General features: G+C 31.2%; 6 protein-coding genes across 6 annotated transcripts; 2 read left to right on the top strand and 4 right to left on the bottom strand.

Moving 5' to 3' along the window:
- Window positions 1-1,297: 1,297 nt before the first annotated feature.
- HELRODRAFT_180811 (hypothetical protein) lies at window positions 1,298-2,411 on the top strand (the record flags this gene model as incomplete). Its single annotated transcript, XM_009030112.1, has 5 exons — window positions 1,298-1,373; window positions 1,546-1,612; window positions 1,790-1,997; window positions 2,102-2,198; window positions 2,272-2,411. The coding sequence occupies 5 exons, from the start codon at window positions 1,298-1,300 to the stop codon at window positions 2,409-2,411; spliced, it is 588 nt and encodes a 195-aa protein (XP_009028360.1).
- A 1,993-nt stretch (window positions 2,412-4,404) lies between these two features.
- Window positions 4,405-7,094, bottom strand: HELRODRAFT_180810 (hypothetical protein; the record flags this gene model as incomplete). Its single annotated transcript, XM_009030111.1, has 8 exons — window positions 4,405-4,529; window positions 4,940-5,090; window positions 5,215-5,294; window positions 5,566-5,651; window positions 5,824-5,963; window positions 6,291-6,437; window positions 6,538-6,620; window positions 6,752-7,094. The coding sequence occupies 8 exons, from the start codon at window positions 7,092-7,094 to the stop codon at window positions 4,405-4,407; spliced, it is 1,155 nt and encodes a 384-aa protein (XP_009028359.1).
- A 1,547-nt stretch (window positions 7,095-8,641) lies between these two features.
- Window positions 8,642-11,349, bottom strand: HELRODRAFT_157853 (hypothetical protein; the record flags this gene model as incomplete). The annotated part of the gene is made up of 8 exons (XM_009030110.1): window positions 8,642-8,725; window positions 8,918-9,039; window positions 9,387-9,653; window positions 9,921-10,008; window positions 10,320-10,468; window positions 10,668-10,731; window positions 10,840-10,995; window positions 11,296-11,349. 8 exons carry the CDS (start codon window positions 11,347-11,349, stop codon window positions 8,642-8,644), a joined length of 984 nt encoding a protein of 327 aa, XP_009028358.1.
- Window positions 11,350-13,585: 2,236 nt separating this feature from the next.
- Window positions 13,586-16,499, bottom strand: HELRODRAFT_88660 (hypothetical protein; the record flags this gene model as incomplete). The annotated part of the gene is made up of 10 exons (XM_009030094.1): window positions 13,586-13,711; window positions 14,017-14,185; window positions 14,303-14,460; window positions 14,636-14,701; window positions 14,834-14,881; window positions 15,001-15,061; window positions 15,456-15,499; window positions 15,813-15,904; window positions 16,080-16,125; window positions 16,368-16,499. Coding segments are annotated over 10 exons (942 nt in total), but the record flags the coding sequence as incomplete, so codon positions are not given.
- A 344-nt stretch (window positions 16,500-16,843) lies between these two features.
- HELRODRAFT_194032 (hypothetical protein) lies at window positions 16,844-22,103 on the top strand. The gene is made up of 14 exons (XM_009030109.1): window positions 16,844-17,299; window positions 17,549-17,664; window positions 17,898-18,013; window positions 18,291-18,539; window positions 18,685-18,816; window positions 18,947-19,044; window positions 19,207-19,274; window positions 19,415-19,611; window positions 19,917-20,021; window positions 20,203-20,307; window positions 20,670-20,747; window positions 21,005-21,103; window positions 21,431-21,646; window positions 21,769-22,103. The coding sequence occupies exons 1-14, from the start codon at window positions 17,127-17,129 to the stop codon at window positions 21,952-21,954; spliced, it is 1,938 nt and encodes a 645-aa protein (XP_009028357.1). The 5' UTR covers window positions 16,844-17,126; the 3' UTR covers window positions 21,955-22,103.
- A 270-nt stretch (window positions 22,104-22,373) lies between these two features.
- Window positions 22,374-22,682, bottom strand: HELRODRAFT_180806 (hypothetical protein; the record flags this gene model as incomplete). Its single annotated transcript, XM_009030108.1, has 1 exon — window positions 22,374-22,682. One exon carries the CDS (start codon window positions 22,680-22,682, stop codon window positions 22,374-22,376), a length of 309 nt encoding a protein of 102 aa, XP_009028356.1.
- Between the last annotated feature and the right edge of the window lie 1,530 nt (window positions 22,683-24,212).

Here is a 24,212-nt window from a genome sequence, read left to right as displayed (position 1 = left end):
TTTTTCAAAAATAATTTGATACAATATTTACTGATTTTTATGCAATTTCATTGGTGTGATTTGTGGTTTTTTTTTTCTTAAAATTTTAATTACTTGAAATTTTTTAGGTTATTTTTATCATAGATCATATTCATTAAATCATCGTCATAGATGATTTTTTAGATTCCAAAAAATTTTGTGGTAGCCACAAGTTAACAAGTTTATCCAAGTCAGCAACAACAACAACGACGACGACAACAAAAACAACAACAAAAACAACTTCAACAGCAACAACATCCGCATTATCGTCAACAACATCGACAAAATGCTGCTAAAAACATGTCAAATACGTAAGAAAACTTATAAAAATGTTCATTTGTCAATAGCTTTTATTCAAATTTTATTAAATTATACATCAATTAAATTGTAATGAATTATACATTAATTAAACAAAATTAAAATTTTAAATTAGGACATTTAAATCAAATTAAAATATGAAATATAATGAATTAAATAAAAAAAAATTATTTTCAATTTATCATACGTCTACCACTTATTCTCATGTCATCGGCACCTTCATCATCATTATCACCATCGGCATCATCGTTATCATCACCACCATCATCATCATCGTTATCATCACCATCACCAACGTCATCATCATCACTGATTATTTCATTTCATTTTATTTCGAAATCAGTTTTCATGGTGGTGTTCCTGGTAAAAATCTGTTTGAGCCATAGGGGGAGTGATAGTCTTGAGAGTGACGACTACCTGGACGACTATCGAGCTTTACCTACACCAACATCACAGTATAAAGATATTGGTCAAGCTTTTAGTAGCAGCTCTATGAGATCGTGCAATTTGTCTATATTTGTCGTGACATTTGCTATATTTTTGATCAGGTATTTGGTGATTTGTATGTAAATTTGAAAATAACAATGTCGGTTTTCATCATGGATATTTATCCATGGTTTTCATTTAAAAACATGCTTGATTTTACATTTATTTTGAAGATTTTAACATTCATCAAAGTGATTTTATAGATTTTATTGTTTAAATTATTGTTTTATACGTTTTAAAGTAGCATATTATCAATTAACTATCTTAACACAATTTAATAGTTAATTTTATTTGTCTGCTATTTAATATTTCGTAATGCTAATCCTAAGTGTATATGGTTATGGTTATGGCATAAATTATCTCCACCGATGTCTAAACATCGAACTAATTTCACTAACCATTTTTGTTAAAAAATATTCGGTTCGTTTTTCCAATAAAATTGGTGTTATTGCGTTCGTAAATTATTTCCAAAAAAATGGTTTCAAGTTCTAACGACGGCGAAAACGATTTAGCTTACGAAGATAATGATTTCAGACGAGATTCGGACGAAGGTTGCAAAAAAATTTTAAATTTACATTTTGATCTTGAGATTTTTCTGATTTTGGTGAATTTTTTAAAATTTCGTTTTTATCTTTCTTCTCTGCAATTTAAACGACATTTTGATTAAACAAATGTGGCGGTTAAATAGTACCTCCACGTTTAAATGTATAAATAATTGATCAGACACGGAAGATGCCAGTGAAACAGAGGCTGAAAAGAAAGATGAGGAATTCACCGGTATCAAGGACCAGTTAGTTACGTTATTAGTACATTTCTTTAGTAATTTATTATAAATTAAAGTTAGAAATGGAATTTTAGCTGTAGCTGATTATAACTTTAACATTAGAAATTTAGAAATACCTAGGATTATTCAACTGATTACTAATCCTAACTCTGACCTAACCTGATCACTGCACTAATGAAACAGGATGTTCCATGACCAGCTACAGCAATACAAACGTCAGTTACATCAACTTAAAAATGGCACCCTACCTACCTATGTCAAAAAACTAAAAAAATTAGAAATGTTGCATGGGGACCGACTGCACATGAACACCTTGTTGAGTGATATTCAGATGAAGATCATCGAGGAGGAGTTTAAGAAAGAAAAGTTAGCTGCTGCTAAAGAGTTTGAGGTAGTTTTATTATTAATTAATTAATTAATTATTAATTGATGAGATGCTGATGTTGATGATGACAATGAAAGTATGATTTGACTTTAGTACATTTTTTTACTTAGGATAGGAAACTAGAACTACGCGATACATTGATAAATGAATTGGAGCATAAGAAAAAGACTATTGAATTGGAGAGGCAGAGTATGGAGCTGACAGGAGGTTTTGTATCATTTATTTATTTATTTATTTATTGTATCATTATTATCACTATTCTCCTGATTTACAACACCAGACACAATGTTAGTTAAGCCGGTGACGACCAGAAAACTTCGAAGGCGGCCGAATGATCCTGCTCCTGTTCCTGAAAAAAGATCGAAACCATCACCTGATATCTTTTCTTTCAAATTTATATTTCATTTGTCTTACTATTAATTAATTAATTTGTTTATTTGATATTTTTTAATAAAATACAATTTTTTAATCAATTTATTTCATGATAAAATAGCATAACGCCAATTTGAAATGGTTTTTCTTAACCTTTATGACATATAACATCATACTTTTGTGTTGGAACTCTACTACTAACATTACTACTGCCTACTCTTATTACTAAAACTACAACAAACACTCCTCTTGGTAACACTAATGCTACTACTGTTTTTACATTACCGCTATTTTCACTACTTCTGCTGTTACTAATGCTTCTGCAACTACTTCAACAATTGGCGAAAATTTCTGGCTTGGTTTTCTGACAACACTTCAGCTAAGTAATTCCCTAGACGACGATCTCATTAATGACGACCTCTCCTACCTCTGCAAGTTCAGTAACATTAACAACAACACGAACGCTAACATCAACAACAGCAGCAGCAGCAAGTCACACAACACAAACAACAACATTTCAACAATTTTGCATATGAATTCAAACCAGCAACACCAACAACATCAGCAACAACATCAGCAGCATAATTTGGATTCAATGTATAACTCGTTACATGAGGTTTTTGTCCAAGATTCTAGGCTCTGCATTGATAAGAGATGGTATATTCGTTTGTTTATTATTAATATTCATTTTATTTAATATTAATATTTATTAATTGCTATCGTAATTAAATTTATTATAAACCAAAGGCATAATAAGGACCAACCGATTTCAGTTGACTCAAAAGAGCATGGAAAATTTAATGGCAACATCATAAATATAAATCACGACGAGGTAGCGACAACTGTAACAAATTATTCACCAATTAATTATAATAAATTATGATAATTAGGTTATAACCAACTCTTTATTAATGATAATAAACTATGATAATTAGTTTATTTGGCAATAAGTCAATAAATTGTGTTGATTAAAACTGATAAATTATGATTATGCTGTAACAGCTCGAGGTTCATTGCAAATGACACTGTACATGGCAGATCATGTCAGATGCAATGTTCTCGATGCAATACATTTATATTATAACTATAATTATTTTTATAATAAAATATTATTAATTCTGAAGATCGTTATCAAGAGAGTCTCTGATAATGTCAAGGTCAAACTGGGAATCAGCCAACTACAGAAGGGGTTGTGCTCTATTAAAAAAAGAACTTGAAAATGAATTTTCTTTTTCGTTTTTTCATTAAAATTATAACTTATTATCGTCATTAGTATTATACTAAGCATTATTATTATAACTTAATTTGTCAAATTATAGTGAATTCAACGTGAACTTTAATATTATTATTGACTGAAGTTTCAACACCGATGAACAAGCAGTTTGCGCTGCTGTTAGAACCATTTATATCGCTAGCATTGGTGGTCGTCTGTTATCATTATTGTGATTTACTGCCATTACTGTAATTATTTTGTATGAAGGTGTGTTTTTATGAAGGTGTGTTAGTACGGAGGTGTGTTTGTTTGTTTGTATGTACATTGCTGTTGGTATTTTTCTAAACGTGAGAATCTTAAAATGAAACTGAAAGCCGGGTTCATTCGTACTGAAAACAAGACGAATCAAAACAGGTATGATATAGGTATTTACAATAGGTATATGTATTTATGTATACGTTCGTTCGTTAGTTTGTTTGTATGAATGTATGTATGTATGTATAAGGTGTTTGTATGTGTAATCATGTGTTTATACATAAACGTGTGTGTGTGTCTGTGTGTACATCATGTTTGTTTGTTGAACAACGATAAATCAGTGAAATGTGATGACAGATAAGTAGTAAATGGTAACTGATATATTAGTTAATATTACAAATAAACTCTAATAATTATTAAAAATTATATGAAATGGTAAATTGTTATTTATTACTCAATTGTTGTCGTTGTGATTGTTATTGTCCCCATTTAGATAATTGTTCATTCCTTTATCCATCCACGCGTTCAGACTATCATTTATTCATTCATTCATTCATCCACTCATTCACTCTCTCAATTATTTTCCTGCTCCAGTTGCGTGAGTATCTCCCTCTCGAGGGCAGCGTCCGATATATCATCACTGATAACTTCGTACTCTTGTAGCTCGGCTTGTAATTCTTTTTCCCAATCTGCAACATCTGTTCGGGGTATTTTGGATGGTATTTTGAGGTATTTTGCTTAATAAGTTGCTTAATACAGGGGCGTTTTAGGTACTTCGTGTATTTACAGTGATAATTTATGTCGGGTATTTTGTATGCTGTAGTTTTTGTGTGGGGTTTTTGTGACGAATTGACGATTCTACATAGTATTTTTGAATATATTGCATCGTATTTTCGCATGTATTATACCAATGTACACAGTACAATACACAGGTATTTCTGCGTGTATTGCGCAAACAAAAACATTCCTTCCTTCATTCATTAATTCATTCATATATTAGTTAATACATTCACTGAAAACATAAACAAAAACAACAACATAAACAAGAACAACAACATAGGTATAAACATAAAACAGCAACATAGACGACATGAACATAAACAACAACCAGCGCTATTAGTAGATGAAGACATGGTGACGGTGTTGTTGTTGCTTTGTCCAGATGAGGCTGTCGTCAGTTGTTGCATGGCTGAAACTAATTCCGGGTCATTAACGTTTGTCGCTTGGAATGCATCACTTACGAACTCCGATTCGGAAATCTGTTGTTGTTGTTGGTAGAGATGATGTTGTTGTTGTTGATGTCATTGCTGATGGTTTTATATTAAACCTATACATCTATATATTACTATTAATATTATCATGAACAACAACATTACTACATACCTTCAGAGCATCTCTGTAGTAGGCTCCAGATGGAACATCATTGTGGTCATGGTGAGGGGCTGATGAAGTAGGCATATCATCTGAAAAAGTGATAAATAATAAGAATAACAACAATCACAGTAATAATAATAATAATAACAACAATAATAACATTCCAAACCTCTAGTTAGATGGGTATTATCTGTGTAGTGATAAAGTAAATTTATATATATCAACAAATGGTAATGTTACAATGGTAACGACGAAGATGACGATGATATGAAAAAGAGGATGATGATGATGATGAAAAGAATGATAGTAATGACAATGATGTTGATAGCTATGGTGTTGCAGATGAAGTTGGAAGCTGACCTGTAGCCAATGATGTCAGCTGCGTTGATTGCTTGATGAGAGAAACTCTATAGAAATAATTTCTCCAAAAGATTTCCTCCTTAATTCTGTCGCAATAGTTATTATGGTCATAATTATCTACAATTATTCGTAATTAATAATAAGAATATAGACTGTATTAATAGCATACAGTAAATTATAAATGATAACTAAACAAACACACACACACACACAACATTCACACATCCACAAAAACATCCACACAACAACGACACATACTGCTTGGGAACTAATTCAAATCTGAGATTCTTCAGCCTCTCATCTTCTTCTAACATCACCAAAGCAATGGGGTAGCTATTTTCAAAATCAAAATAGAACTGAATGCCAGCTGGTGGATTTCTGAGCACATTTCTCTTGTCCTAATTTGTGTCAACATAGTGTTAGTTAGTTAGTTTGAATAGATTTGAAAGTTTAATTAAGAAAAATTATTATTTTTATATATAAATTTATAAGAAATTTAATATACATTAACAATTTGAGCCTGAATGTTTGGAAAAGTTTTCAATTCTGAAATGATTATTAAAAGATCTAGTACGAACAATTTATAGGAATTAATGACAAGCATGTTAAGAGCATTGAGATGATGTGAATTCACACATGTATAAAAAATATTTTTAAACAAAACAAAAGGATAAACTTTTGAATGGAAATTTAAATAAAAAAAAAACAAACAAATGAACTCTGACCTTGGAGAGTTCAAGTATCTGGACCTTCATGACCTCTTCCTCATTGTAACCGACCCATGGTGGGACAGCTGCATCTGCCAGTTTTTTCTTCTCTTTGTTACCTGTCACAAACTTCTCTTGCTCTTTTGTGAAGTCGCCAATGATGGTCTGAATGGAAGAAAAAATTAGATTAAATTTGGAAAACTTCTCAATTTAATTTGATTTAATAGTGAATTTATTAACTTAATATAGATTTAATTATTAAAACCTTCTCCTCAATTGTGTCCTTCAGTTGTTTGGCAGTCTTTGCCACTTGTTCTGTGTAGGTCTTCCCAAGACTGAAAATATAGCCTGGAAAAAACGTCATTTCAAAAATTCATTAGACTAAATCTATCAAATCCTCACTAAATGTATCAATCTTTACTAAAAAATAGCAAAGATTAAAAAAAATGTTATATGAGTTAGATAAAAAACAGACAAACTTCCAATATCCCTGGCAGTATTGTAGGCCAGGTGAGAAACTTCTTCCAGATCTTTCTCCAATGAATGAACTTTACTCTCACCTTCATCATTTTTCTCTTCTGGCTTCACTTCTGAATTTTCCACAGACTTTTCTTTATTACCATCTTCTCCTTTGTTAATTTCCACAATTTCAATTGGCTCCTCATCAACATTCACTAATTTAGGCAAACTTTCAACGATGATACTATCATTGGGATTATTATTATTACCAGCAGAAGGTTCTTTGTTACTACGGTCACTTTCTCCAGTGGTTGCTGCTGTGCTCGTGAACCAGCTTGCGACATTGCCGAAAACTGACGTCATTCTTATTTCAATAAACTAATTCAAAAATGAGAAACAAAAAATATTGGCAGACGATTCCCAAAAAAAGAGAAAATTTTTGAATTCACTGAGACTGAGAACCTATATGCGACTTAAAAATTACAAAATTGACCAAACAGCCTTTGCTACGAGACAAACCAATCAACGATAAGCAACAATAATGACAAATTAACAACAAAAACTTACTAATTGTACACTAATTTAGGTCAAAAACAGACAAAAGAATCAATTTGTTAATACAATGAATGGCTGACTATATTTATAAATAAACACACTACACAGCTAGAAGCAGATGATACAAAGATCGAATAATTAACAAAGGAACATAGGAGCAACATTGAACTAATCTTAAGCTGAATTCCATCCAGGTGTTCCTTTCTTCTTTATCACTCTAGACTTGCCAAAAAACTTTCGTGCACAATCCACGCACGCCGCACAGAAAAATTGACAGTTGTATCAGAAAAGCCAAACGTCGTCTTCAAATACATAATCGAAGAATGTCGTTAAAACAGTTGTAGGTTGTCATTAAAAAAGTTAGCGGTTGTCATCAGAAAACGGTTATATCTAATGAAGAAAGCCTGCGAAGAAAATGCAGAGACAATTCAATCGCCTACAGAGAACCAGCGGACAAGTGCGAGAAACTTTGGTCCCTCGAAGAACTCCATCTCGGACAAAAACCACCGACTCAATCTCTACGGCTAGTTCTTATTTATATTGATTTATCATCTGGCATAAGTTACGCTAATAACTTTCTCTAACCGCTTCCTCTAGGCATACATCTTATTTCAAAGTACGTACACATTTGCGCACACACAAACACACTTATGACTCATATAATATGCACATCAATAACACCACATAATACACACGAGTCATTTTGTCGACAAACTTTTAAAAAAAGTCAAAATTTGGTCTAAGCAAATAATTAAATAAAAAACATATAGATATGAATGCGCATATACATGTGTACACACACAATCGTACACACACATTTGTACACTTTTTCTTGTATTCAGAGTACCCTCATTATAAAGCGTGAATTAGGAAAATGTAACAAAATCTTCCATTTTTGGTTTACTGTCCTATCTTATCTTTCAAATGAAAATTTCTTTCAATTAAAAGATTCGAGATTTAAGTCCATATATACACAGACATGACAAACAAATTCACACATACGTGAATACGCATACACAGACACACACAAACACATAATGAAACAGATTGGCATTTCAATTTCATATAACTTATCTCATGTAATATATTTATACACACACATGAATGTATATATATAAAATATGTACAGTCCACACACATATATAGTAAAAAGTCTCGACAAAAAAACTATTGTATCATAGCGAGTTCAACAGCATGAGATAACGATGATGTTGAAGGGAAGACAATGAATATAACGATGATGTTGACGATTATTAAACTGTGCAGATAACTAATGGCGATCGATCAATTAATTAATTAATTAACAAGCTAATTAAGTAATTAATAAGTCGCGTAATTAATTAATCTAATGACGTTTAACGCATTTTATATGTCATTGACGTATCGAGACTTGATAGATCTCCGTGGAAAGAAACATCTAGCACAAAATCCAAGTCCCTCTGTTGATAAAAAAATGAAAAAAAAAAATTAATCCCCGCCCCGTGTTTTTTAAAAACAACAAATTGAATAGACATAAAAAAGTTCAAATAATCACAAATGATATAACATAAATTTATTAGAAAAAAAAACTGAAAAATAATACAAAAGAATAATAATTATAAATAAATGGAATCAAAAGAAACCCCACAAACATTATTCCTGGTATTGGGTTTAATATGGAAGACGCCCACAATCTCCTCGTTGGATTTCACAGTCAGGTAGTCATCTATGTAGAAGACCGTCTGCTTCCAATGGGTGTACCTGGCTCCCGGTGCTGATGTGAATTCGAATTGTATGTACGCGTGTGTTTGTGAGTATGTATGTGTGCGCGTGTGTATGTGTATGTGTGTGTGTGTGGGGGGGCAAGTTAACATTACATTCATCTAGGTGGATTTTGATTGAAAAATTAACGAACTATTTAAATTTATGCACTAACATTATTAACAGATGATAAATAAATTGATAGTGAAGAAGCATTTGAATTAATGAAAATATAAATAACACAAACGGTTGAACCACTAAAATCAACAAAATGAACCAAAACAGAAAAAAAGATAAAAAATTAACATACACAATACAAATAAATACTAATCGAAGACAGGGAAAAAACCCATGACAAACCTGTAGAAAAGCCAGTAGGCTTATGGCAGCAGGTAAAATCAATATTGAAGTAAGTAACAAAAGCCTGTACATAGTCACTCCTCCTACACATGAGGCAGAACTGAGAAGAGAAGGAGAGATCCTCCTCCGTCACCCGATACATATCCACTTCCTTCAGCAAACAGTTGTTGGTGACTACCTGCTTCGGGTCAACCACGTCTACCAGTGGTTCGGAAATTGCTACCTTCTTTATGCAGCTCATATCAAAACCGTACACATTGTCCCACCCTAGTGATATAAATTTATATTATTATTATTATTTTACAAATCAAATCCAATTTTTCAGAGGCCTCCACAACCAACACACAGGGTGCACAAATACAAGTAAATCAAAACATCTCACACACACACACACACACACACACACAGATTGCATGTGAGGACATCTTAACAAATAAGCTATGCTAGACACTTCAACAATTGCACCATCACTTTAATTTTTTAAAATCTAATTAATTTTTTTAATTGCAATTTAATTTTAAATCTCGTACTAACAGTTAATTTTCTCATCCTTGTACTGTCTGTCCTCGATGGCACATATGTAGAGTGAGGCCCTGTCAGGAAATATGAGTCCTCCTTGTGCCTGGAGTGCAGTTGGAGTGCGTGAGTGAAATGGAATGAGTCAGAATGGAGTGAGGATTGTTTTGGAATTGGGTTGGTGTAAAAAAGTTGTTTTTGTGTATCTTGTGTTTGCTGTAATGGGATGAGGTGTTGGGTTTGTGTATAAAATTTGTTTTGTGTACATAGGTGTATTATGTATATATTGTGTATATAGGTGTATTGTGTATAAAAATGGTATTGTGTGTTAGATGCAGTACTAATTTTGAAGTTATAAATTGCATATGCTTATATGAATACGAATATATATATATATATATAAAATGATAAACTAACCAGCCACTTGTCTCGAGCGTAGATAACGGTCTTCAGCATAGACTCGTAAAACAGACAATACCCCATCCATTCGCTAATTATGATGTCAACTTTCTCGATCCCGTTAGGTAGGATAACTTCTTCAACCTTACCACGGACCAATTTTATTACTGTTGAATAGGAGAAAAAATATAAATATTTCAATTGAAATTTTATGAGGTGTATTTTAAGGTTATCTTTGAAGAAAGAGGACTAATTTATTCAAGTAGTGCCATGAAATGTGCAATCAAATGGTAAAATAGTTCAACGTTATAAATCAAACGGTTTACAATTAGACTTACAATTAAAAAATGAAATCAAATAATGTACCATGATCCAATTTATTTGCCTGAATTATTTTTTCTGATTGTTCAATGATACTAGAACATTCAATCTAGAAAAAAAGTTAAACAAATATTAACTTATAGACAAATATGAATAAAATTAATTAGAAGAATTGTGTGAGAAAAGTGAATTGAGATAAGAAATGTATTTAAATTACCCCAATGACCATCTTGGCACCAGCTTTGGCAGCAAACATGCACAGGATACCTGTCCCCGATCCAACATCCAAGACCACTTTATCTTTGAAAAGATGTCTATTGTGGTACATGGCATTTCTGTAAGTTAGAGTCCTAACTTCGTCCTTCATCATTTCCTAATTTGAGAAAGCAATTTGACAATACCAATCGACGATAGCAAGACAAGATCTCAACATAGAAAAGCATGTTTTTGCTTTTTAACAACACCAATTAAAAAGGCAAGATTTCAAGTTATGCAAACAACTTAACTTACAATATCAATTAGAAATCAAAGCAGAGCAACCTGAATATTTATAAATTTATTTTACAGCCTTTTGTTTGAATACACAAGTATATGGCCCATAAAATAAAACATAAACGACAAAAAATATATAATTCAAAAACATTCATCAGTAGTATTAAAAGTGCTAACAAACCTCATGAATACCAAAATGGGCATAACTGTCAAAGTAGTAATCTTTGGAGGTCATCTCATCGAGACCCACCGTACCATTGGTGGCGGCGTTGTTGTTGACGGTGGCATTAGTATTACCATTACCATTGGTGTTGGTCGGTGACTTGCTGGGGCTGGCAGCCATTAATGATGAATCAGTCTGTTGAATCCAGATCAGGTTGTGGATCAATTAGCAAGTTTGTGATATAAAAAACGAAAAAATTTAATAAATTGAAAAAGTTATCAACATAGATGGAAGGAAACCAAAAAACACAAATTTTATTAATACTAATTTAACCAGTTTCTAATGGATTGTGGATCATCAGATGGATGAATGATGATAAATTAGATTAGTGAAACAAAAGAAATGGTGTAAGATGTGTTAGATAACAAACATGCAGTTGAATTTTTTTATCAAAATGAATGAACTAGACTTAAAAAAATTCACAAGAAATTAAAATTGAAAATATAAGAAGCGATTTCACACAAACCTCCATTTTAATAAAAACGCCGACGATGTAGCGAAAAAATAAAAAAGCAAAGAACAGCTAAAAACAAACCAAAGATTCGCAAAAAATAAAATAGGAAATGTCGTTATGATTCCAAAATGCGATAACTTGGCTTTTTTTAAAGATACTCAATCGAAATAAAAACCATTGCAATTTACACTCATTTGCCTGCAAGAATTAAATCCATACATACGCGATATTTTTTATATATGGCTAGAGTTTAAGCTCTAAAAGAATTCGAAAACCACTCTTTGACACCAGTTTATATCAGTTTACACTTAAAACCAAACACACTGCAATGTATAACCAAATATTTAATACAAACAGGATAGAGGAACAAGCTACCTCTACAACTATGCATAAATATCATTAGATTTAAATGTTAACTAACATAATTATAGCACGAGAAGTATTTATCATACACCTAAATAGTTTTTACTCTCTTGCAAGAGTAATTTGGGCATTCGTTACTGTGATTAGGAGTATTATCATCATTATATTCATCACCATTACGGTTATAATTATCATTATTATCACTATGATCACCGTTATTAAAAGCCATGCTAGCGTTGCCACTATCAATATTGGCGTTAGCATCAGAAACATCACCGTCAACACTTTTGAAATTACTACTATCATCACTAATACCATTATTATTATTATTATTATTATTATTGTAAAGCAATGATTTAGGGCAGTAGGGCATATTAGGAGGTTTTATGTTCACAATCAGATGCTCTTGCATCGAACTTCGCAAATTTTCCCTGAAGACCTCGTTGAAAAACTTAGAATTATTCATAAGAGTGATGCAAACGGAGGCTGCTGATTGCTCGCTGTACCTTTTTGATTTATCCCTTAATAATTATGAATTATAATAAAAATAATTATAGCAATTTTAATTATAATGGTACAATACTACTATTTATATTACTATGGCAATAACGATGGTAATAATAACGATACTAATACGAATAAATAATATATTAAATAAAAAGTACATTATAATTATTAATGTTATTATGAATAATTATTACTATTATTATTATAATTATTCATAATTTCCAACCTACCAGATAGATGCGGAAAATCTCAGTTCATTGAATGTGACAATGGCTCTATAGCTTCTGTCTAGTGGGTTAATGAGCTGTTAAAAATTATACAGAGAAAAATGATACAGATAATAAGAATTACAAATAATTATGACTAATTATGAGTAATAATAATTATTATTGTTATTACGATTTTATATTGAGGTGGCCTAATCTTGTGTTTCAGTGCCCAACTGTGAAGTGACATCTTTGGGCTGTCTTTGTTGAAATCCCTTCTAGAGAAAAAAAATTTAAATTTAAAAAGTATATAAATTCTACTTTTTGATTGAAATTTTCACAAATAAAACATTATATTTAATGCTTATTATCAAACATTGTAATAAAATGCAAATTTAAAATATATATATATATTAATATATAAATGTAGAAGTGAATAAATATACACCAAATTATATAGTACTTATTATGTTTATGAGGTAAGACGTATATTGGACATTTATCATCATCATCATCGAGTTCAAGTTCGTAAGGTTCTTTATTAAGGTTCCTTTCTTGTAGTAACATCCTCCTTTTTTCAATTTCTTGCATCATTTCATCATACTCGTCCGCCATGTCCCATATAGAACTAACAATCAAAAATTGTACTTCAGTAATTACTATTTCAAATATGATGAATTATTAATCAAATAAATAAATAAATTATGATAATTAGACCCTACCATATTTCCCTGACTGTAGTGGAGTTAAGCATTTGTCTGCCTTTGTACGATTCGAGATTTTCATGCATGAATTGCTGTATGCAATACTTAACACAGGCTAGGAATGTGTCATACTTAATTGCCTGTGGTGTGTTTTTGCTGGTGTTGGTGTGTGCTTTTGCTGTGCTAGAATGTGTGTTGTTCATCTGTTGTTTGTTGGTGTGTTGTTGTTGTAGTTGTTAATTTGTTGGTGTTTTTTGCTGTTTGTTGTTTTTTAAGTTTTTTGGTAAATGTTTGTTTGATTCTTTTCTTTGTAAAAAGATGGATTTTAAGAATGAGAAAATAAATGAGTTATCCGTAAAACAGGTCAAAAACATCAAAACTGAAACGGAAAAAGACACGGTCACTTAGAATTATACGACGCGTCAACTTCAAACAAACCACTAACATATTTCAAAAACTTTCTAATGACGACATCAACATCGTCAGTACATCCCTGATTCCTAAAAATAGACGGATTCCACATGGCCGACCGACCGATCATGACAGAGGAGCAGTTTGTCGATTTTTTAAAAACTTCGATATCTTTGTAGGTTTTTATCATAGATGAACCACCACTGAAATCATTATATTACCAACACTATAAAACACGCACGCACAGAGAGAGAGAGAGAGAGAGAGAGAGAGAGAGAGAGAGAGAGAGAGAGAGAGAGAGAGGAGAGAGAGAAACTAACTTAGCGACGACCGGAACTGTCAGGTGACACGTGACGTGACTTATGACGTCATCGTGATTTTCGTCGTTCGGCCTTTCTTCTTTGGTTCTACCATGGATGGTTATGCAGGAAACTCCAGTAGCCTCTATTCTCTTCATCATCTCTAATGTGCCCTCTAGCTGAGATAGTGATTAGAAAAGTAAGAGTCAAAGGAATTTCTAAAATGAAATGTAATAAGCTAGATAAAATGAGTTAACTAAGCAAAGCAAATTTGAAAAAAACAAACTAATAAATAAGCTAATTAATCAAATAATTAATTACTTAGTAATTAAACTAAAATAAAATGATTCGAACATCCGATTTTATACGAGTCTTGCACGAGATTGGCTTCTTTACATTCTTAACTAGTGAGGTCAGAATCTAAAATGAAAAATACTATCTGAGAATAATAATAAATAACAAAAATAAAAAATTGTTATTAAAAATTTATTATTATTAATACAATTAACGTCGTAATTAATAATTATTACGTTGGAAATTATTTTTAGAGACCTCTGAAAATTTTTCAGGCTGGCTCATCAAAGCAGCACCCATACCACCCTAGAAAAAAATTATAACTATATTAATAAATAATTAATATGACTATAATAAAAATTACTATAATAATAAATAATTAAAAGCAATAATATTAATTAATAATAAATATTATATATAATAACTTTAATAGAAAATTCTTTAGGGCAACCCATGTTTATGTCAATTCCAGCCACATGGTCTTCACTGTGTAGTGAAAATTTTTTTAAAAAATCTCTTTTATTTAACCATTTATATTAATTATAAAATGATTTTATCATAAACATTATTCATAATTATTGTTAATACAAAATGAATTTGAAATTAGAGAAAATTATCTTTATGTAAAAATTTAATTATGTTTTAGTACAATGCTTAAGGGCACACATCGTATAAGCAAATAATATTACCTTCTGTTATAATCTTATAACATTATGATGATAACAATATTCTTCGATATAGAAATTTTTAAATTATTACTATTTATTATTGAAAATTATCAGTATAAATCTTGAAAAATCATTTGAACATAATTACCAAAAAAAAAATCAAATCATTTTTTTGTGTGTATGTGTATATATACATATGCTAATAAGCGTACACCATTTTGGCAACTTTCAGGGCTCTGTCCGCACTAGATGTACCCTTGGGAATAAAAAAATTAATTTAAAAGTTTAATTATTAATTAAATAATATAAATAAATAATATTAATAATTATTGTAATAATATTTAACAATAGTTAAAAAGTAGAACATGAAATACTCTGAGGGATGGAAAAATTAGATGAATGATAAATTGTATAAATAATATTTATAACTATTTTCTGAATTTTTAAACAAAATGATATAAAATGTAGTAAGAAATTGTGAATTAGTGTTATAATAGCTACACTTTATTAAAATTAACAGAAAATTAGGAAGTTATGAAATAATTTAATCATAAAATTATATAAATTACAATTTGAAAGATGACTTTGTCTCTCTCTAAATCGCACGTCCTAAAAATGACACTATCATCGCTCCAAAGGAAATCAGTCGTGCCTAACAATTCTTGAAGAAAAAAACAAATTAAATTGAATTCTATTTTTCTATGATTATTACCAATAAATATCAACATTAATATTGAGAAATTGGTCTAGCATCATTTTATAGTGGTAAAAAAATTGATAATAATTGTAATAGTATATTATAATTAATAAAGAAATGAATATAAGATCAAGTTTACCATTTTGAACCTGACGACATTGTAGCATTTTATGATCAATAATTTCCTGAAATTGAAATAAAATTTTAGAGTTATATTAAAAACCGTTTTTTTTTACACTTTTTAACTTTTTTATTTAGTCATTAGTAAAATTTAGTTAGACAGAGTAAGTTGTAAAGTAATTGTATTATAATTATAAAAGATATATTTTCAAAATTAAACGAAATTGCTAATAACTGGAAACAATTAGTAGTCTTTGAAATTAGAATTAGGAATAATTTGTGAAAATTTCATCAAAATGGAATTCACTTCACAGAAAACCAAATCAGCTCCATACTCCAGTGCCAGCAACCTCATTGGCAGACAACTGATCCTAACCATCGGAGCTAATATCACTTTATTTTCGTAAAAATGTCGACATTTATTGACATTATTCATAATTGAATTACGATAAAATTGTATTGATTTTATTTAATTAATGGACTTCAATTTAATAACGCGTGGAATGGAAAACGACATGGGACAAATTTTAAAATGAAGTAAATATGGTATTAAGAAATCACTATTTAATTTTGAAAATTTTTTGTATTCAATTAAGTAAGAACTATAAAATTATAAATTAAATTAAAACATTCTGTTAAAATATGTAAAATTTGTTTATTAAATTTGTGAAATTATTTGTAAAATTAATTTTTTAATTATTTAACATGCAGGTTTCAGTTTTCCATCAGTTTGTATGCTTATAAGTCTATTTCCAAAATATTTACATTTCAACAGAAAGTGAACTTAAATTTGTAACTTCTGTGATTAAATTCTCGTTCAAAGAATATCTCGAAAAATTAGAGAAAAATTGTTGATAGTTACTCATTTATTTATTTATTTATCTTGATTGCGTGTTTTTTAATTTCATTAATTATAATTCGAATCGTAAATCTGAATCTGTCTATTTAATTTGTTATTAGGCTGAGGCCAAGAAAAAAGAAGAATTTAAAAATTAATAAAATATTAATAAAGTTTAATTAAATAAATTTGTTATTTTAAATTTAAAATAATATAGTTAAGTTAGGGATGTCTTTCCAAATCAATGTGCCGCCATCTCTGGTGGCAAAGATAAAGAAGGATGAAGAGACTGCTGAGGAAGAGAGTAGAGAAAAGAAGAGAGAAGATTGGAGGAAGATTAAGGAGTTGGAGGAGGCCAGGAAGGCTGGAACTGCCCCTGCCATGCAAGACGAAGAGGGAAAGTACGTAGACTTGTTATACATTACCTAATTTTAATTTTCAAATTTTTAATTAAAATTTTAAACAATTGGTTTAGCTTTACTTTAGTAGTGTTTTTTTAGTTATAGTCTAGCTATAGCTTATCTAAGGCTTAGATAAGACAGGGCAGTTTAGATATTAAATTCATGCTTATTTCTGCAATTTTTACAAATTAGTGTAAAAATCAATTTGAAAAATTGACACTAATGACAAATAATATTAACCTAATTTAGGGACATCAACCCCCACATTCCTCAGTACATCATGCAGGCACCATGGTACATCGGGGCTCTCCAGCCTACTCTGAAACATCAGAGGGAACCTGATGAAAGAAAAAAAGTTTATTCAGGTATGAATATTCATTTTTGGTCTTTTAATTTTGTATTCGTTTGTTAATTAACTTATTCTCCTATCTATTTATTCATTCATTCATCTGATGCCCATTCATTCCTTCAATAATTCTATAATTTATCCACTTACTCCATCAACTTTATTAACTGAATTTTATTAATTATCAGTTTATTTATTTATTAATGAGTGAATTTTATTTATAATTATTTATTAATAATAATTAATATCTAGGCCTAAATGAGTGGTACAACAAAGGGGTGAAGGAAGAGGTCACTGCCACAAAGTTCAGAGAGGGAGCGTGTTCAAATTGCGGTGCTATGACCCATAAGAAAAAAGATTGTTTTGAAGTAAACAGAATTTTTTATTTCTTTGTTATTCTTCTTTTTTATTTGCTGTAAAGATATTTTTAACAAATTGCTAGTATATTTGTATTATTATATCATCAGAATAATATAATTTAACAAATTCATTCTTCATTGACCCATACATTTCTTTCATTAATTTTCTAACTCATTACCCAGTTACTTGAATCATTTACTCTTAGTTGTTACTCATTTACCGAATTAAATTTTCACCTTATACTTTCTTCACTAATCACCTAAACCATTTAATTTTTTTCACCAGAGGCCTCGAAAGATTGGAGCAGAGTACACAGGAACGAACATAGCGCCAGATGAGTTCAGCCAACCGCAACTTGACTTCAACTACGAAAGCAAGAGGGATCGCTGGAATGGCTACGATCCGGCCAATCATAGAAGAATTTTTGAAGAATTTCAGAAGATGGAGGAAATGAGGAGAGAGATGAAGGCTAAAAAGTTGGATAAATCGTTGATGGTGGGGGAAGAAGATGGCGCTGTTGAGGACAATGCCAAAGTTTGTTTTTCTGGTATTCTGCACGCGATAGTTGGCTAAGTCTGCATTAAAACCCAGACACTGCATCATCAGGACCAAGTGCCTCAATCCATTGCGCCATCACACAAATATTTTTTTCCAATTTTGGACAAAAATTTTTTTCCAGGAAGAGGAAGAGGATGGAGATGAGGATGATGACGAGAAGTATGCAGACAGTATGGCGATGCCCGGGCAGAAGTTCGAAACTAAGCAGAGGATCACCGTTAGGAATTTGAGGATTAGAGAAGATACTGCTAAGGTAAATTAGTGGATGGATGGATAGATGGATGGTTGAAATAATTAATTATGAATGGATGAATTAGTTATTTGATTGAATAATAAGTTAATCTATATGTGTAGCGTGTACGAATCATTATTATTTCCTACAGTACTTGTACAACCTGGATCCAAATTCCGCATTCTACGATCCCAAAACCAGATCCATGAGGGAAAATCCGTTCAAGGATAAAGGTGTTGATCCCAAGGAGTAAGTTATGATAGTGATGATGGCGGTGATGATGTTGGTGGCGGTGAGATGATGATGGTAGTGATGATGAGGATCATTAATCATGCTCATTTTCGCCCATCACATTATTTTCATTTGTAATTACTCTCAATCACTTTTAATCATTCCTAATTTTGCTTCCAGCCTACCCTACGCTGGGGACAATTTTGTCCGGTGGTCCGGCGACGCTTACGAGATTGCCAAGAAGCAGAGTAAGCTATTCAATAATTTCCATCAAAATATCAATTTTCACTTTTCATGAATTATATCATCTCTTTTTGAGCCATTATTTTGAAAGTCACACTCACAATCTCTCTCACACACACACAAACACACACACACAATGTTTCAGAATTTGCTTGGGAAGCCTATGAGAAAGGTTCGGATGTTCACGTTCAGGGGCTGCCGACGAAACTGGAACTCTTGAACAAAGAGTACGAGAAGAAGAAAGATATCATAAAAGATCGACAGTGGTCCAACATCATTGAAAAGTACGGGGGGCAGGAACATTTAAATGTTCTTCCTAAATCTCTGTTGCTTGCACAAACGGTTCGTTCGTTTGGTTTGTTTGTTTGTTTGTTCGTTCGTTTGTTTGTTTGTTTGTTTTGTGATTGGCCGGGAGTAGGGATGGTTGATTGGGCTAGTTAGTTAGCTAGTTAGTTAGTTATTGAGTGTACGAGTTTGTTGATCAATCTCTATTAACTTTGTCGTCGCTTTTAAATTTCAAACTTTTCTAATTTAATGCTGTAATTTCGGTGCTACCGTCATTATAATTTATAATCGAATTTACAGACAAACACAAAATATTTGATGATTATTAACGCGCACGCGCACACACACACACACATGGTTAGGAGGAATACGTGGAATATTCGAGACACGGTACAATCGTGAAGGGTAGCGAGAAAGCCATTGTCAGATCAAGATACGAAGAAGATGTACTGGAAAAAAATCACACTGTATGTTTGTTTGTTTGTTTGTCTGTTTGTTTGTTTGTTCGTTTATATGCTTGCTTGTTTGTTTGTGTATTCATCTATGTTTTTACACTAAATTAAATAATGTGTCAATTTTTTGATTGGTTTATTCACGTGTGTTATAGTTAAAATGAAACTAAATGGCGAATGTTTTCTCTAATTCCAGGCTATCTGGGGTTCATTTTGGAAGGAAGGCAGCTGGGGTTACAAGTGTTGTGAGTCAATTGTCAGAGGGTCTTACTGTATTGGTCAGTCTGGCCTGCAGACTAAGGTTGATTGGTTGGCTGGCTGGTTGATTGTTTGTGATTGGTTGGCCGGTTTTTTGTGATTGGTTGACCGATTAGTCGGTTGTTAATGATTGGCTGGTCTATTGTGGTCGTTCGGTTGTTATTGGTTGTTTCAATGACTGTATGATTGTTGACTGGTGGTTTTGGTGACTGGCTGGTTGTTGATTGGTTGTTCGGAATGAATGTTTGCATGTGTTTGATTGAGAGTGATAACTCATAATTAGCTGTTTGCCTAGTTTATACTTCTTCAAATGTGATTGGCTGTTTATTTTATTTATTCGAATATAATTGGTTGGGTTCATTCCTTTTTTTAATTGGCTGTTTGACTTTGAATATTTAAATACAGTTGTTAGAAGAAAAAGAAGAAGAAGAGGAGGAGAAGGAAAACGAAGATAATAAATCACCGAAAGATAAGATAATCTCCGTACGCAATAATAATTTATAATAATTATAGTTTTTAATAATAATATATTGGCAAGGGGTTTTTGTTGCGTGCGTTTGTGTTTGTGTGTGTATTTGAATGTGTTTTTGAGTGTTTGTGGACGTGTGTGTCTGTGGTCAGTGTTATCTCTTTATTTCTCTCTCTCTCTCTTTCTCTCTCTCTCTCTCTCTCTCTCTCTCACTTTTCTATCTTTCTCTCTCTTAAAATTACTCACTCAAAGGTTATTTTTCTGATTTTAGGAAAAAGGTAAAACTTCATCGAGCGCGTCTAACGAAGAAGACACAACCAACGCCATCAGCAGCAACGGCTGTAGCAACACCACAAAGTCGTTACTACACGTATGTATAAAAGTGTATATATATTATATATATATATATATATATATATATAATTTATTATTGTTATTTTTTTTATTATTATTATTTTATTATATAATTATTTTATAATTATTATTATTGTAATTAACTGCTTACTCCACCATTTGATTAAGTGCTAATATGAATGTAAATAATTTTGTAAACTTAAGCCAGACATTTCTACTGACCAGATGCACACATATACACTCGCTCGCTCATTCTTTCACTCACACACACACACGTATACATACACACACAGACACACACACACACACTAACATGTATATATCTTTCTCCCTAAAAAAACAGCAACATCTTGAAAAGTTACAAGCCGAAGAGAAGCAAAAGGAAAGAGAAGAAAGGAAGAGGAAGAAGAAGTCAAAAAAGAATAAAAAGCATAAAAAGCATAAGAAACAGAAAAAGGAAGGTAAATCTAATAATAAATCACGAGATTCCAGCAGTGATGACGATGATGATTCTAGCGACGACGACGACGATGATGATCGTGAAAAGAAGATTACAAAGGTTAATTCTAATTCCCTAAGAGTTTTAAAAAATTTATAACCATTTTCGCTATAATCATTGTCTTGTCTCTATAATTTCTATTTAAGGTTGACTTTTGTTAATATTTTTTTTTATGTCTACAGGCCATAAGACAAGAGAAAAAGAGATTGAAGGAAGTGGAAAAAATGATGAAAGTAGATGAAAAGAGTCGACCATATAACGTCCTGTACGATGGTAAGGGGCCGACTGAGGAGCAAATTGAGGCCTACCAGAGGTTAAGGGTCAGACCGGATGACCCCATGGCCAATTACGTCGATAATGAGAGATGAATTCTGATTGGTTGGTTGTGATCGACATGATTGGTTGGATGCGTTTGTACACTTCAAACTTTTTTAACCTTAAATTTTTGACTTTTTCGTAAAATTAATAAAAATTTTGGAATTTAATGAAAATTCGATTTCTATTCATTCGTTTAAATATCATAAAATAATCTAAATTAATAGATATTGTATTGTCTAATTGAAATTAATAAACTTTCATAAGTTTTTTCAATTTCGAGACACCGAAACAAAACAAAAAATGGATTGAATGCTTTTATTATTCATCCAGATTTAGTTATGTATTCGATTTTAGTAACATGTTTTTAACGTTTAAATTATGTAATTTCAATGGAGCATATTAAACATCAAACAGACAGTAACATCAATTTTGTTGCCTTTAAGACAGTAGCAATTTACTTCGTTTTTTTTTAAGATATAAGGCGCTTGAAAGTATCGTCAATAGACTTAGCTTGCGATTTCAAAAATTCCAATTCTTTTTGCATGGCTTTTTTAACGCCTTTCAAAGACTGGATCTTCTCATCCAGAAACTTCGTTCCCACTTCACCTTTAATGCCAGTTAATCCAGAAATCGTTTTGATGACATCATATCCGGAGTTCCAGGCTGCGACTTCACCGTCGACAGCTTCGATTTGGGAGTTGAGAAGGGTCTGTTTTTCTTTGGTCAGATCGTTGGTCACCTGAATTACCATGTTCTCTAGCTTATTCACCGTCGTCATTATCATTTGTCAGCATGTAAAGCATGATATTGTAGTTATAATTTGGTAAATGTGTGCTAAGACCTGGATCTTTTAAGCTAAAATAGAAATATTTAAATATATTTACAGGCTTTTATTTTGGCACGTTGATGTCATTTTTTCCATTCCCGCTCGTCATTCCCGAATATTCCCTAAAAATCCCATTCTAGAAAATTAAGCTTTACCAACTTTAACTTTCTTAACTTTTAACTTGTAATTGTAACTTTTACTATCTGCATCTTGTAAGCCAAGAACGAGACCTTTTTTTGTGTGCATAAATGTATTGGCTTATGATTATTTATCGGTAATCAGTAATTTGTAATCAGTAATTTGTGATCAATAATTTGTAATCGGTAATTTGTGATCAGTAATTAGTAATTGGTGAAAGTAGTTGATTTGCTAAAAAATTTGTATATAAAATTTAACCTTAAGATGTGGCTACTTATTTTTTGATGTATGTCGAAGTTTAGAGAAAAGAGAGAGATAAATATGACATAAAACCCTTAAGCTTTTAATTATAACTTTTTAAGAATTAAGTTATTTAATACTGGCCAGAGCACATAGGTAATACAACGCAATACCATTAAACGATACCATACAAATACAATATAATACCATACATACAAACAATAAAATACATTACACAAATTGTTTTGTGGGAAATTTTACGGCAAACGGATGAATAGAAGTTTATTTGCCATTTTCAAGTTAAATTATTAAATTAAAATGAATGAATAAAATAAATAAATGAATATAGAGAGAAATAAAAAATGCAGAAACCCAAATAAACACACGCACACACATACATGAAGTTGCTATGAAATAAATAAGTTTCCAATAGATAGAGAACGAATTTTATAAAAGATATGTGTTGTTTAACGTGTTTAATTTGAATAACATAAATATATATTAAAATATAATATGAATAGTTATAGAATAATATAACAATAATATTTCGATTTTTAAAAAATTCAAAATGATTTAGAAATTTTAAAAGTTTAACGTTTAAATAAGAGGCACGTAAAATCATGACTCCAAATAGCTCGAACGTCAGATAGATTAAAAATGTGTTTGTAGCTAAAATATGTACAAATAAGAATAAAAGATAAATAAATTGTATAAAAAAATGATTTAACAAGATATAAATGATATATTTCTTCATTTTGAAGTCTTTTTATTTTTCAGTAACATCTCAATTGTCAACATTATCTGATCCCTTGTTATCGTTAAAATTCTCACGGAGGGTTCAGGGTGGGGCCAGAAAAGGTTCAGGATGGGGCCAGGGAGGAACTCATGGCGGGACCAGGCTGGGATCCACCAGCAAACCAGGAAAGAAGAAATCATTGAAGATTCATTGAAGATTCCGTGTAAACTGTAGTAGCAAAGTAGCAATGTAAACGGAAATTAACAATAAAAGGTCACTAACTAAGAATTTTTAAAATCCTCTTCCTATTGAAATGGGATCACGAAAGATTCGGGATTCGTCGTTAATTATTCTTCTTATTATTCTTA

This window comes from Helobdella robusta (genome assembly GCF_000326865.2).
Source record: "Helobdella robusta unplaced genomic scaffold HELROscaffold_65, whole genome shotgun sequence".
NCBI lineage: Eukaryota > Metazoa > Annelida > Clitellata > Rhynchobdellida > Glossiphoniidae > Helobdella > Helobdella robusta.
The sequence above is the reverse complement of the archived record's forward strand: the minus strand, read 5'-3'. Positions and strand labels throughout refer to the sequence as shown.